The sequence below is a fragment of the Miniopterus schreibersii genome, assembly GCF_964146895.1.
Source record: "Miniopterus schreibersii genome assembly, chromosome: 9".
NCBI lineage: Eukaryota > Metazoa > Chordata > Mammalia > Chiroptera > Miniopteridae > Miniopterus > Miniopterus schreibersii.
Genome location: NC_138118.1, coordinates 20,500,271 through 20,516,465, shown reverse-complemented (window position 1 = coordinate 20,516,465; position 16,195 = coordinate 20,500,271). Strand labels below are relative to the sequence as shown.

At 37.1% G+C, this 16,195-nt stretch overlaps 1 protein-coding gene across 1 annotated transcript in view; it reads left to right on the top strand.

The window, feature by feature from the left end:
* ASB15 (ankyrin repeat and SOCS box containing 15) overlaps positions 1–8,319 on the top strand; it is a 29,468-nt gene extending 21,149 nt beyond the window's left edge. Inside the window, exons 8-11 of the mRNA XM_081146945.1 lie at positions 833–1,004; positions 2,868–3,438; positions 3,971–4,124; positions 7,874–8,319. Of these exons, the coding sequence (XP_081003071.1) occupies positions 833–1,004; positions 2,868–3,438; positions 3,971–4,124; positions 7,874–8,046 (1,070 nt within the window). The 3' untranslated portion in view covers positions 8,047–8,319. The remainder of the gene's footprint in view (positions 1–832; positions 1,005–2,867; positions 3,439–3,970; positions 4,125–7,873) is intronic.
* The last annotated feature ends 7,876 nt before the right edge of the window (positions 8,320–16,195 follow it).

Below are 16,195 nucleotides of genomic sequence, written 5' to 3'. Positions count from 1 at the left end.
CACCTCCTCCCTAAAGCCTTCCCTAATTCTGCCCAACAGATTGTGATGTTTCCCCTCCTTTGAAACCTCCAAGGGCTTTATTAAGAATTAAGATGCCAAATTCTGAAACTGGTTTCTGCCACCTAGTCACTGTCTGCCCCTAGTCTAGTTACTTAAACATCTGGTCCTCACTTTCCTCAGCTGTAAATAAAGGCTAGGACCACATATCCCTGAGGATCATCTATGGGAAAAAGACTAACATTTTTGAGGCCCCCAAAGTGCAGCCTTATTCAATAATTAAATAAGTCTTATGACATAAGCTGTATCTCCCTAGTTTAGATGAGTAGACAGAGCTCATAGAAGTAAGTAGCTTGCCCCCAACTCCCACAGTCAGCAGCAGACCTTTTCCCCCTACGTGGAGCCTGCTAGGCCTGATGTGATGTGAATGTTACAGTTTGTGTTCTTTGATGATTTTTTTGTTTCAGTTCCCTCTGAGTTTCTTAAAATAGATTTATTCATTTTAGGATCTTCTGTTGTATCCCACACAGTGTTTACATATGGAGCGCAGTTGATAAACATTTTTTGAAATAGAGTGGTAACTGTTGTCTTTTCCCGGGAGCATTTGTCTGTTATAGAAACTGACTTATTTCTCAGATGTTCTAGTGATGCAAAGGTTTTTCTAATAAAATGAAACATGCTTCATGTTTATTAAAAATATTGAGAACGTAAATGTTCTTAAGTCTATAGTTTTAATTTTAAGTCCTAACCAGAAAGGAGAACAACAGGCTATTTTTCAGGAGCCTGTCTTGACAATGCATCCAGTTATCACTGTGCTGTGTGTTTGTACTGCCAGGGGGCGATGTGTTTGCTCTGGCGGATGACGGGGCATCAGTGTTGTTTGAGGCAGCAGGAGGGGGCAATCCTGACTGCATTTCTCTCCTGCTGGAACACGGAGGAAGCGGAAATGTACCTAACAGAGCAGGGCATCTTCCTATACACCGAGCTGCCTACGAGGGACATTACCTGTGAGTGATAAATCATAGGATGGCCATTTTAAGTTAAAAAATACAAAATTGCATATACAGTATAATCACAATTCTCTCTATGTAATAACCCCCCAGATCCAAAAAGAAATAGGCAAAATGTTCAAAAGTTTTGTTCTTCTAAACATTTGTTTGACTTTTCCCCTTCTTTTTATAATTTTTACTTTTAAAAAATTAAAAATTTTTTCAATTGCAGTTGACATGTATTACTTTGAGATGTACATCATAGTGTTTAGACACTTATATACCTTATGAAGTGCTCACCCCAATAAATCTAGTACCCATCTGACATTACACATAGTGATTACAGTATTACTGACTATATTCCCTGTGCTGTACTTTACATCCTGTGACTATTTTTATAACTGCCCATTTGTATTTTTTAATCCCTTCACCTTTTTCACCCATCCTCAAAGAGGCCCACACCAAGACAGACACATCATAATATGTATTTGTACTTTATAAAATTTCCACATTGAATGTGTACTACTTTTATAATGAAGAGTTTCTCCTTTAGAAGAAAGTTACACATGAGAATTCTCCACAAGCCACCCAAATATGCCTTTCTGGGGTTTTTTAACTGTGTTTTTAAAAGGCTATATAGTCTCTAAAAATTTTGCCCTTTACAAAGAATTAAAATTTGTAAAAATACTATCAATATTACTCTATTTAGCAACATGTATGGATATGATAGTATAATGTCAAATATGTTATTGAGTAGAAAAGTCTCTTTATAAGTATAGACTTCTTTATTCCAAAAAATGGTTGGATAGGTTTTTAAATCACAAAAGTGCCACAATTGACCCATCAATAGAAGTCTTTAATCATTATATTAAACTACCTGCCATGAGAGGTTGGTTTTAGGCAATTAATATATTTAATAAGTTCCAAAACTTCGAAATACTTAGGCTTTATCACCTTCAGTGGCCACATTAACGAAGTGACATGTTGTTAAAGTTTACCTGGATTTGTTCCCAGTGTTCATAAATTCACACGTGGTGGCTCTGAATTAGGCACAAGAGATCAAGTTATCCTTGCTGGTGGATCTCATACATGTCTGGTTGGTCAGTCAAGTGTGGAATTTACAGCTATCATAGTTCTTAGAAACAGAGCAATGGTTAGTTATTGCAGCTGGACAGATATAAGGTTAATGAAGTAATAAAGACTCTTCTTATGACTAATAATTCAGTTTTGAGTTATACTGAAGTACACAGGATGTACAGGGCCAATGTTAAAGCATGGATAACTCCAAAAGCAGTGAAAGAGCAGTAATGAGTGAGAAGTCAAGAGGCCTAAGTTCTAACCCTTGCTCCACATCTACATGGCCTTGGACAAGTCGTTTCATTTCTCCAGACTTTATGTTGCTCTTCTGTTAAACGAAGGGGGTTGCACTAAGTGATGTTCAAGGTCACTTCCAGCTTTAACTTCCTGTGACTCCATGATTCTAATGGTCAAGACTATGTAATGTTTCTCTGTGGCACCAGGTGGGCTTACTTTTCTTTTATATTTTTCATTAAATACTGATAAATTTTATGTTGTTCAGAGAAGAATTGGAAGATGGGGAGGGTTCCCGAGGAGCCAAAATTCTAGGACCAAGCATATGATCCAGTGTGATCCCCAGGAATATTTACAATGGGAAGCTAAATAAAACTAAACTAAATTGCATTAAAATAAATAGTAGTAAGTCAATGGACAATGGTTAAATCTCTTTGTAGAAGGTTATGTAGCAAAAGTAGAGGAAACTAAACAAACGGCGTTCATTTATCTAATGAGGAAGCTGGTTTAAGTAATTTCTTGGTTATCTTCATGCCATGTGGATTTTTTTTATTTTTTTTTATTTTTTAGTGCACTGAAATATCTTATCCCAGTAACATCCAAAAATGCAATCCGGAAAAGTGGGCTAACACCAATTCACTCAGCAGCAGATGGGCAAAATGTACAGTGCCTAGAACTGCTCATTGAAAATGGCTTTGATGTCAACACTCTGCTTGCCGACCACATTTCTGAGAGCTATGACGACGAGAGGAAGACCGCGCTGTATTTTGCGGTTTCTAATAACGATATCCGTTGCACAGAAGTTCTTCTGAATGCAGGTGCAGATCCAAACTTAGATCCCCTCAACTGTCTGCTCGTGGCAGTGAGGGCCAGTAATCATGAAATTGTCCGGCTGCTTCTCTCCCATGGAGCTGATGTCAATTGTTATTTCATGCATGTGAATGACACTCGTTTCCCCAGTGCCATTCAGTACGCCCTGAAGGACGAGGTAATGCTGAGGCTGCTGCTCAGCAATGGCTATCAGGTGGAGCTGTGCTTTGAGTGCATGCACGGAGACATCTTTGGGAATTCATTTGTGTGGTCAGAGATAGAGGAAGAGGCGCTGCCAGGGTGGACATCTTGTGTAATAAAGGATAACCCGGTGAGTTACGTCCTCTGATTGTGCATATCGGGTCATCACCCTAACTTCAACCCCTTTAGAGATGTAACAAGAAAAGAAAACGCAACTCTAACTTTTATTTAAATTTGTCTCACTCTTGAATTTTTGTTGGCAATAATATGGGGATGTCAGAGAAAACTAAGCACCAAAGACGGTGTTTATTTTTCTCAAATTGGAAGCTAAATGTAGAAGAGTGTGAAAATGTGTGCTGTTAGTAGCCTGTGCTTATTTAGTGGCATATTGGGGCTGAAACACAGAGAGAAGAATCATGGGAAGACGCATGAGTCTTCCATGTTATGCTGGCTACGATCACATCAGAGCCATGCATATAACTCCAGGACCCAGAGTTTCACAGAAATAAGCTAACAGTTTATTTTTCTTTTTGTTCATTACAAGGAGGTACCTTTTATTTCCTGTAAAAAGACAAAGATAGTCAATTTCATAACAAAATTGAGTGTTTATGTATATGGTATATCAAAAGTACTACTAAATTAAATTTTATCAATTCTCTCAGTTCTGTGAGTTTATTACAGTTCCTTGGATGAAACACCTGGTAGGCAGCGTTATTCGTATATTAATAGATTACATGGATTATATCCCTCTGTGTGCTAAACTGAAGTCTGCACTGGAAGTACAGAGAGAATGGCCAGAAATTCGTCAAATACTAGGTAAAAACAAGTTTTGCCTACAAAATTTTTTATGAAAAATATCTATAGGGGAAATTTCTTAATGTTATCTTTGATACTGTTTCAGTGCTACTTTATTTTCAAAATTATGCTTTTGAAAATCACCCTTAATATTTCCTCTGATTTAAGATATTAGGGTTTTGGGGGGTTTTTTGCTTTTCTTGATATTTTCCAACTCTTTAATTGTATAATGATAATATTATAACTATATTAACATTCTAACTAGAACTTATTTATTAAAATTAACTTCTAGAATATCATAAAGCATGTAGACTGTAATCTCCATATGGGCAGGAATCTGTTTTGTTTACTTTTGTATTCTCAAGGCTTAACATAATTCCAAGTAAGTGGTAAATAGTCAATAAATACTGAGTAAATGAATGAATGGCATGAATTAGAATTAGCCTTTTTGATATGCTCTCTCTCCCGTCTTTATTGACAAATTCCTACCATCAAAAGTTTGTATTACAGGCAGGCCACTGTGTATTCTCTAGGTTAAAGTATAGTTAGAATCATAAATGTGAATCATATTGCAAATGTTTCAATAAAATTACATCTAAAATTACTTCAAATACATGTAGAAACTAGAAAAATAATAGATTGGAGAGATTTTCTCTTTCAAAATATGAGTTTGGAAAAATGATTTTCCAAACTTTCTTGGACATCAGTTTTATAGAACTTTACGTTACATTTACGTATTCTGGCTCTCTTAGCAAACCTAAATCATCCATGAATGGAACAGCCGACTCTTTAGGATCAGGCAAATTTTAGGTAAATTAGGTAGATTATTTTCCAGTCAATAAGATGAAGCTTAAATGTTGAGCTAACTTACATACCAAATTTGTTAGGTATAAAGTTCTATAACAAGAAATATGAGTGATAAAGTGGTTTCCACTTAAACACTTAGTTTCAATCAGAGTCACACATTAAATTAATTTATCTGAATTTTATGGGAAGGATGGAGACTTTGGCTAGAAAGATTGATAGTTCAACCCCATGCAGATTTGGAAGTAATCTTGGATTTTCCTCAAATGGCTTCCCCTTGAGTGAATTCTACAATAGAAGAGACTTCGTGGAAACTAAAACTGGAATCTTAGAGAATCTGAAGAGTAATGCAGTACTATGAGCCTGGAAATTGACCTCTGGGGTCAGATGGACCTAGGATGGGATGAAATTCTGGCCTTATCCAGGAGTAGGATTGCTGGGTTGTATTTATATGTCATTCCGAGCTGATATTTTCATGGAAACAAACAATTTATTGTATCATTCTTGTTTCATTGAAGAGAGGGGAAATTTTCGTTTCTGAAAAAAGACCTAGATAGCATACTAGCTGTGTGATTTTGAGAAAGTTACTTACCCATTTTATGCCAAGATTTTCCCACTGCAAAATGGGGCTAGGATAGTAGTTACCTCATAAAGTCGTTGTGGAAATTTAAAGAGATAATGCATGTAAGGTGCTTACCATACTCTCTAGAATATTAAAAACACTTAATAAATTTAGCTATTTTAAAAACTCCAATATTCGTGTTTTTTATTATTTTTATTACATATAAGTTTATGTGAAGTATGAAATGTATATGTAAAGTATGTCCTCACAATTTGTAGAGTTGGGTGTTATACTAATTTTTATCAATAAAAACTAAGGCTATGGGGAATTTTAAAACAGTCTAGACCCTATGAAATCACGAAACTGGGCTATCAGGCCTCCCTTTGTGAACAGAGGCCCACATTGGGAGTAAAGCAAAATGAAGCAAGATATAGATAAGAGAGAGTCCACATAAGTGGGGTGGCAAACAAAACCAGGAAACCTCCAGGAGCAAGACACTCTATTTTGGATCATTGCAAGAAGACAGCAGAATAGGAAGCTCTGCTAACTTAAAAGAGCAATCTTGAACCCAGCTTCTTTCCAGAAATTCAGGAAAACTAATGTCCCATAAAAATGAGCAATAGAAAAGTATCACATTTCATATAAAAGTCAAATCTCATATAAATTTATTATAAAAAAAATAGAAATAGACATGTAATTTTAAAAAAAATATTGTCATTACTGTAGTGTAGGGATAACACACTGAGATGATGAAGCTCTACAGGAAGTGATTGCTGTAAAAGTCAGAATAGTAGTTCCTTATAGGGAGCAATAAATGAAGCTTGGGGGGATTGTGGAAGGAATTCTGGGGTGGCTGGAGAAGTTCTATTTATGACCTAAGAGGAAAGATGTTGACCTAATAATCATTTATAATAACTTAAGAAACTATACATTTGTTGAGTTGCTCTATCTATATTTTATTTTACAATAAACAGGTTAAAACATTTTGGAGATTGTAAGGGCAAAAACCCTTAAAGCTTAGACAAATTAAATTTCCAAAGTTGTAGACCTAGACAATGACAAAGCAAGGATTTGAACCCTTGTCTGTCTCATTTCAAAGCACAGGCTCTTACTCCAGCACCAAGGTGCTTTCTGTCATAGAACAGATTTTGCTTCTAATTGATAATTAATTTTCCATGTGTTTATACTGAAAAAGAATGACCAATTCTCATGACTTTAGAAAGGCAATCCAAGTGTAAATAAGAGGAAGGTTTTTGGTTGTTTGTCGTACATTATGGCAACCAGAGTGTAAGTCAGTTGATTGCTGTGAGTATGGATAACCACTGGATGTCAGCATTCCTCCAGCTATACAGAAGGCAGTATATTTGTCAGGGAAAATAAAATGGTAATTTTTTTTTTAAAAAAAGATGGATTTATTCTGCCTATTTTGGTAACAATTATTATGCCTCAATAGTTTTTGAAAAACATTGTTTTCATTTTTTTAAAAAGGTGATTTGAATGTTTATCATCTCAAATGTAATAGAAATGTGATGCCTTTTATTTTTTGAGTGATAGTTCACATTATTGAATGGTTACAAGGTACCAAGTACTTTTCTAATACTTTACATGAATTAATTTGTTTGATCTTCAAACAACCCTAAGAGGTAGGTCCCATTCTTATCCACATTTCACAGATGAGAATACTGAGTTCACAGAGGTTAAATAAATCATCCAAGGTCACACAAATACTAAGTGGCAGAGCTAGCATTTTAATCCAAGCTGACTGAGTCCAGAGCCTACAGCTGAGCCCGTGTGCTATGGCGCCCTTTCACTTGCTTGTATTGCTGGGATAATGCATCAGTACTGTAATTGCAATGTAGATAAAGTAAGAGTTGAAAATAAAGACTTACTCTGATATTTAACCTTAATCGATTTTTTAATACAAAATATTTAGGTGTCAGGCACTGAAACAAACCTAACAATCATGGACATATGGAATCATTTGCATCAGATGTTTCCTAGATAATTATTCATCAGAAACACTGGTAGGAGAGAGAGAAAAATAAAGAAATATATCTCTGTAATACTCAATTCTAAAAAATAAGTAGGAGGAGACATAAACACTTTCTTAAATCAAGCCCATTCATTCATTTAACATGCCCTAGTTAAACACCCACTATGAGCGAGCTGTCTTCCTGACACAGAGACAGGCTAAATTTCTGCCCTCCTGGACTTTACATTCTGAGGAGTTGTCTGGAAGACTTAGTTACAATTTGAATTTCACTTAAAGATGCCAGTTGCTAACGGGTACATACCTGTATTTCAAAATAACACCATTGATGTTATTCTAAAACAGTCTGTATCTTCCAGGTCAACCCACTAATATTGGTTTTTATTTTTTGCTTGTTTTTCCCATTCATTTTAGAGAATCCTTGCTCATTAAAGCATTTGTGTCGGTTAAAAATCCGAAGACTTATGGGACTCCAGCGACTCTGCCAGCCAGCCTCAATGGAGAAGCTTCCTCTACCACCAACTATTCAAAGATACATATTATTTAAAGAGTATGATCTCTATGGACAAGAGCTAAAATTGCCATAACTTAAAAATAATATTTTTAAATGTGATTTAAAAATATTTTGAAATGTGATTCCCTAAGAGCATTTCTTGGAATCATTTTACATCCTTAAGTGTATTTAAATCCATTGACAATTTTATAATGGGATCCTGTGTTCTTCTGAGAACACCACATTTTACATTTTTAAAGGCTTTTACATGGTGATTTTTAAAATTTAAGTATAGTTGATACACATGATTATATTGGTTATATTAGTTTCAGATGTACAATATAGTGATTTGACATTTTTATACCTTATAATGTGATCACCCTACTAATTCCAGTAATCATCTGTCATCATGCAAACTTAACACAATATTATTGACTATATTCCCTTCCTCTTTTCACCCATCCCCCTGCCCCTCCCCTCTGGTAACCATCCTTTGGTTACATGGTGATTTTTTTAAGTAAGTCAATATTTTATATTTAAATTTCTATTGATTTTCTTCACTTGAAACAAGTCTTCAAACTCTCCCTATCAAGTGGCTCCTAAAATATCCATCAGCAAGGCTCTCTTATGTTTATAAAACAAACAAAGACCCACTTTCTCAAACCATATCAGAGTTGCCGGCCCTTCCTCTCCTTTCTCTCATGGCCAAGCTTCATGAAAGAGCCCCTTCCTGCCTGCGGATTCACACACTGTATCTGGCTTCTGCTCCCTCCACTGCCTTTCTCAAGGTCCTTAACAAGTTCTTGTTCATTACAATGATCATTCTTCAGTCCTTTCAACTGCTTCCTGCAGCACCTGACACTTGCCTGCTCCATCCTTGAAAAGGCCTTCCCTTGGCCTCCACCACACCTTGGTGTCTTGGCTCCTCCCCAACTGCTTCGTCCTGCCAACCCTTTTGTAATATGTCTTAAGCCCCCTTCTCTTCTTACGCTACATTCTCCGGGAAATTTCATCCATGTTCGCAGTTTCGATTACTACCTGTATGCTGTTGACTACAAAATTTATATCTGAAGTTCAGCTCTTTTTCTCATGTGCTTGAGACCTGTGTAGACAATTGCCCTAAGGACATGATGACCACAAAGACACCTCAAGTTCAACATGTCACAAATGAACTCACTATCTTCCTCCGCCAAAAGGCTCCTTCTCTTGCATTCTCTAGTTCAATGGTTAGTGCAGTTATCAATTCCGTTTCCCAAGTCAAAAGCCTGGACATTAGCCTTGATCATCCCATTTTCCTTACCCAATATAACATCACAAAATCCTGGTAAGTTTATCATTTGAAATTGTCTTCTCCTCAGTCTCACTGGTTTGACCCTAATTCCAGCTATCATCTCCATTTATCTGGGATACTGTAGTGCTGCCTAACTGGCCTGCCTTCCTGTTGTCTTGCCCCATTCAACATGCATTCTACACACATCATCCCAGAATGATGTTTTCAGGTGTAAGAGTTTCACTCCCCTACTTAAAATCATTCCCATTACTTCTAGGATAAAGTCCAAAGTGCTTCCATGGCCCTTCATGGTCTAACTCCCTCCCTTCCTCATCAGCCTTATTCCTTGATGTCTCCCTCACCCCTCCCTTTCAACCATATTAAACACGGTTTAGAAATTTATTCTTTGAACAGTGATTCCCAGATTTTGTTTTACTAGTTTTAAAACTAGGGTCATTTATTTAAATATACATAGAGGATCCCAAGTAGAGGGAGAAGAAAATGCAAATATATATGTATATCATCTACTATCACTGTCACCTCAAAAAAGAGCAGCCATTTTAATGCCAGAAAATAAGACAGCCTTAAACTCAATTATTAAAATTAAATGACTTTAGCTTTTGAAAGACTTACCACACTGTCTTCATTTTCCCATGGATATGTGAAAATTTTATTCTGGCCCAACAAGTATTTTAGGCTCTTTGTTTGGAAATCATTGCTGTAGAATAGACCAGGCTCTCTTGCACCTTGGGGTCTTTGCACTTTCTTTTCCTTCTGCGTGGAATCCTCTTTCCATCTCCTTCCTCCTCTTTAATTATCTCAGTTGTCTTAGATAATTGAATTGCCTTATACTACATATTGGCAGAACAAGGAGGTGTGTGACACCGACACCTTGGCTAGGTAGAGACAAGCATCACTAAGATCATCAGACAGCAAGCTACCTGGCTTCAGCAAACATTAGACCATCACACCCCACTCTTTGAGGGAACTGAGAATTGGTTTCCAAGTCTATTTTCATGGATACGACAAGGGCTCAGGTCCATATTTGGAGGAATTTCTTAATTAGGTTTAACCATTCTTTTCTTTATAATGCTTGCCTGTATTGTTTTGAAGCTCCTTATGTCTTATGTTTCCCCCACACTGAAAAAATTCTATCTACCCATCACGCGCCTCTAAGAAATATATCTGCTTTTAACTCACAAAATTTTGCTTTACAACAGGCTCAGTGGTTTCACCCTTACCCTACAGGTCTTGGCATGGATGTTGCATCCTCCAGGATGGGAGGCTCCAGCACAGCAATTCTCATTCTATATTATAGGTGCCTATGTTCTCACCTGTCTGCCACATCAGACTGTAAGCTCTATGAGGGCAGGAGCTATGTTTGCTTTGTCTTCCAGTGTTTTCCTAGGGCCAAATACATTCCCCAGAACACAGAGAGAGTTCAAAAATTGTATGTTGAATTTATTGAATGAGTGAATGTTATACAAGACCCAGACAAAAATAACCAGTGACCCTGTGGTAAACAATGGTTTTGAATCTCTGAATTGGTTATATAATCATAATAATGTAATTATTTATATTTATTTTTCTTAGATTTTAATGTTTTTCTTATATTTATTTTTATCTTGAGAGTTACTGTACTTTCGATTGTAATACCTCACTGGTTGTGAATTTTTCAAATTACAGTGGACCTCAGTTTTCGAACGTCTCTGTTGGCAAACATTTCGGCTTAGGAACGCAGTAAACCCAGAAGTAAATGCTTCAGTTTTTGAACATGCCTCAGAAGTCGAACATGCCACACGGCTTCCGCTCAGGGCAAGATCCTGAGGCCTAGCTGTTGGCTGTTAATCCCTCCATTTTCTAACGTTTCAGAACTCGGTCTTCTGGAACGGATTACATTCGAAAACCGAGGTACCACTGTATTAGCTTTAGTTATCTTTGAGACATAAATAAGTATAAAAATCACCTGTACTATTAGGACTATAATTTTAACCCCTTGTATTCCCTAGAGGATATATTTTTATATAAATTAAACAGCAATGTATTTAATTAGAATGATAATGTTTTAAGTACAGGATTTCACAATTTCTCTGTTGCTCTCCTACTTGAGGCTAAACTGCATTGTTACCTGTAAATAGTGCATTAAATATATAAAAAATAATAACAAGGATGTGAGTTTGCCATATGACTTCAGATATTAAATAAACTAAACCTTTGACATTTTCTTTAATGTATTTTTGTATAAATATGTTCAAGATATTAAATAAATTCCAGTACACCAAAGCTTTGACATTTTCTTTAATGTAGATTGTGTAAATATATTCAAGAAATACATGAATGTAAATAGAATTCACTGCACATGGTATAGGTTTTGAAAATGGTTCTTTTGGTATTTGTAAAGCATTCTATGAAACTAAGGCAATCACTGTGTCCAAGATGGATTTGGTCTTTTTCTTATCACATTTTTAACTTTCCTAGCAGTGTTTTTGTTTTTGAGTTGGCTGGATGGTAAAGGGAATTGGTTTCTCTCTAACTAGGACTCTGTTTGTTGTACAATATGTCACTTTATCTGGGAGAGGGCAACAGCTGCTCATCCCTATGAGCCTTTAGAGAAGCCAAACATTCTACAGTGGTGCCTATTTAACCTCTGTGAAATCGATGTGATAGTGTTTTGATGACATCACTCCATGCTGCCAAAATGTCATGGCTGTTTTGGTCATTGTGGATTCTATTTTGTATTATACAAAAAGCCTGGGTAGAAACAGATCTGACCTCTCATTTGAATGTGTTTTGTTTAGTTTTTCAGTAGACAATCTCTAAATAGTATTTCCATTTCCAACTTAAAATAATTTCGTAAGTACATTGAAATCAAGTGCCTCCTGAAGAATATGACTCATCATTTTTGTGAGCCACGGTGCATGTTTCCAGACAACAGGATGGCAGTGCAGAAAATGTGAAAACGATTGTGCAAGTGTTGCACAGCATATATTCATAGGTAACACTCCCTTCAATGTGTGCTTTTGAAAAATCAGTACATATGGGTCAGACAGCATGAAAACTACAAAAAAGATGCAGTGGTTTATGACACAGACAACCACACTTAAGCCTTGTCATGGCCTTTTACCAGACATCCCTAACCAAATTTTGGTTTCAAGACACATCACTCATATATATTGTTACCTTCCATATCAGAAGTCATTTAGGATATGTAAAAACTCAAAACTACATCAAGTTATTCATGGGACAAAATGAAACACTACCTGTATACATCCATACTTACATACACAGTACATACATATGACATATACATGCATAATATACATATATGCATGCATTGTAGTATGGCATATTAGCAGTACAATATAATGCAGTAGATAAGAACATATACTTCGCAGTAAAACAGACATGAGTTTGAACCAGGCTCCACCAATTATTAGCTGCTTGAATTTGTACAAGACATGAGATAAAAACAGAAATAAGTCATCTAACGTAGAGTAAGTACATGTGAAACTCGAGCTATCGTCATTATTACACAATGATAGTGATAGTGCCAGAGTTGCTAAAGTTAAGAACCTCAGTCTTATGGTAAAAGTCTGCAGATTGTCATGCTTATATGTGAAAATATGAAAAATGATAGAGATGTACATGGCATCCTATCATTTATAAATAGTTTGAGAAAAGTCACAGAATAAAAACAACAGCATGTAGCCCTTCACATTTGCTTTTACTTAGTAAAGCCTTGATTGTCAACTGTTGAAAAAGGAAGGAAGGGCTTCTCAAGGGAGAAGATGTGTAGAAGGAATAGACTTATTTGACCTCGATGGCCTTGTTTTGTAACCTCAGGGAGTGCTAGAGATGTCTGGGGATTTGCTGTTTTTGGAAAGAGACAGCCTAGTAATTTGAATCTGGGCACTGGGAGCTCCTGACTTCTAATGTTGGGTTGGCCAGTGATTCCACCAGAGGCACTTGACCGGTACTAACATTCTGTGCTTCAGATTTCAGTAAACTGGGAACAGCCATTTCTCTTGCCTTGGAATTCTTCCATCCCGGATCTCCCAGGGAGATTTAAGATAAAACTTCTTGGAAGCAGCTCACAGTGCTGGATAAGGTAGAAGGTGTGAAGGGCGCTAAATGTGATACTTACTTGGGATTGAGTGGGTGTGAGATATCAGGTTCTTTCTATGTGAAGCTAAGTCTGCACTGGCTTCTCAAGGAAGCGATTTTTTAAGCTTTGTGGAAGTCAAATAACTTGACAAGACATGCAGTGGTCAGCAATATATGTTTATGAATTCCTGAATATCCCTAAAGATCTGGTTATCCCAGTTGGTTTAATACTGTTTCAATAAAGTGACAAATTTAATCACCTTTCACTAGACAATGGTAACATTTACTTAGGCGTGACTCATTGAAAGCCCCTGACGTGGTCTCATCTCTGACTCCAGACCTTTTATCGGGAGCTTGCCCTTCCCAGTCACCTGAGGTACCCAAGAGACTAAATTGAATCTGTGGGTTGGAGGATGGCCTGATTAAATCTGAACTTTACTGAGTCTGACTTCCTACAGTGATTCTAGGATATCTAAAGACCCTTTCTTCAAACAACGCCTTTTATTTGACAATCAAAAGTAAGGTTTAGAATGCAAGTAAGTTTAAGAGAGGCAGAATCATATTAAAGCATTTCTGAATATCCAGCTTTAGTAAGGGATAGATGGTGAGAACCCCAAGTCTATAGAAGAAAATGGGTAGGTATTTCCTATAGATCAAAAGCTTAATTGTTTGCTTTTTGAATGTGGAATCTTGAGAAGCATCTTGCTCACTTAAGTACATTCTAGAAAGACCACTTCAATAATAATGCCTGTGTTTTATGGTTCATAGGCATTCCACATACATCATCTCATCTGATTCTTGCAAGTACTTTGGGAGCAGGGCAGGGAAGGGATTAATTACCTCCCCTCTATGGATAAAGAAGTCAATCTTACAGTTAACTAAGCTAGGACTCACCCTGGGTCTCCTCACTCCAAACCCTGAATTCTTTCCACCCCAACATTTTTAGTTCAGATTAGGAGGGCATTGTTCATAAAACCCAAAAACTGGAAACAACCCAAATGTCCATCAACTGGCAAATAAACAAGCACAATATGGCATAACTATAAAGCAAAATAATATTCAGCAACATGCTACAACATGGATGAACCTCAAAAATATTAGGTTAAGTGAAAGAAGCCAGGCACAAATGACTAGGAGTGTATGATTCCAGATTAGTGGTGCCTGGGACTGGGGGTTTGGAACAAAGATGAACTCCAAACGGGTACAGGAATCTTTTGGGGATACTGGAAATGTTCTAAAATTGGATTGTAGTGATGGTTGCACAACTTGGTAAATTGACTGAAAAAAATCATTGAACTTTACACTAAAGTGGGTGAATTTTAGGGGATCTAAACTGCATCTGAATAAATCACTTAAAAAGAATAGAAGGAGTGTGATGCCATGTTTACACTCTCGCCGAGGTGGCCCAACTAAACAACGAAATCATCTGGCTCAGAGGGAAGCACTTGGTTCTGGTGCTGGCAGCACACGATTTATTAGTTTTGCTCTGCTGATAAGACCATTAAAAGCAGATAAGACAGTGTTTAAGGGCAGCACACTGCTTGCTGTTTTTCACCAGTCTCGCTGGCCTTCAACCCAAACGAACGCGGCCTGCTCTGCCAAACTGACATTTTCAAGGGGGGGCCTGCTCTGCCAAACTGACATTTTCGGGGGGGGGGGGAGTGATATGATTTTCCCATGTTATTATTATTTACAAACACACAAAAACTGTGTGTTTTTGACAGCTAAAAATGAAGGTTTCCTGTCCTATTAAGGGCATGAATTGACAAGGAATCATGTCACCAGTGGGGTGGGTCTTTAGTATCACCCTTGATAACTAGCTCTGATTCCCTGGGATGCAGCGGAAAGGACAAACAAGGAATAGTGGGGGCACGGCTTTTGGAAACGAGAGCCAAGGGAAAATCAGAGAAGGCAAATGTTCAAAAGGCCATGGATCTCAAGAGCACAGGGGAACTATGGAAGTAAAGGTCAGTGAGGAACTGTGAGTCTCTGTGAAAAAGCAGTGCCTTAGATTTTCAGGATAAATTGCAAATGAAAAAGCTCAGTAACAAGATACCAGCTCTCAAGCACTAACTGTCCCATTATTGGGCACACCGAGTGCCCATATTCCTGTATTCCGGCACTGAAGTTACCTCTCCAGCCCCTCTGCCCAGCAGGGTCTCAGCTTTTCTGCCCTTTAAGCTACCACTCCCCTGCAAAACTTGGAGTTTTCACAAGTAACAGCTGAGGTGGGGAGCCCTCCCAGGGACAAGGTCCATCTTGGGTGCTGACCCGCTACATCATTCTTCCTAATACCACAGTGAGCAAATCTATACAAAGCCATACACCAACACTCGGGGGAATAGGAAACTGGTTGCAGAAATGAATGAACACCTCACCTTCCATACACCCCAAGTAAAATTTTCTTCATTAGAACTTTGTATGATATATATCAAATCTGCTCCCTGTTTCATGAGTGGAATTCCATATGGATGATCTGAAACATAAGATGAAAGACCTGATTGATGAAATTCAGCTCTTTCTTTGTTTCTGATTTTTTCCAGAAATCATTTTCTTTTCTTTTTTCTTTTTTGGTCTTTACAGTTTTAACATTACCAGTTTATCTTGCCATTTGCTTGCATGGGACTTATTTTTTACATGCTTGAATTAATTCAACAAAGGATAATTGAGTCTACTATACTAAAGGGAAAGCATTAGATGGTCAATTAAAAATGTCTGACTTCCTTGTCTTTCACTTTGGAACTTTTTGAAATGACAAAGTAGCAATTCTCAACATGAGAAACAACTTGGATGTATGAAACATGACTCTAATTACCACTGCTTACTAGCCAGGTATACTTAAAGAGATTTTTTAACCTCTCAGAACCTC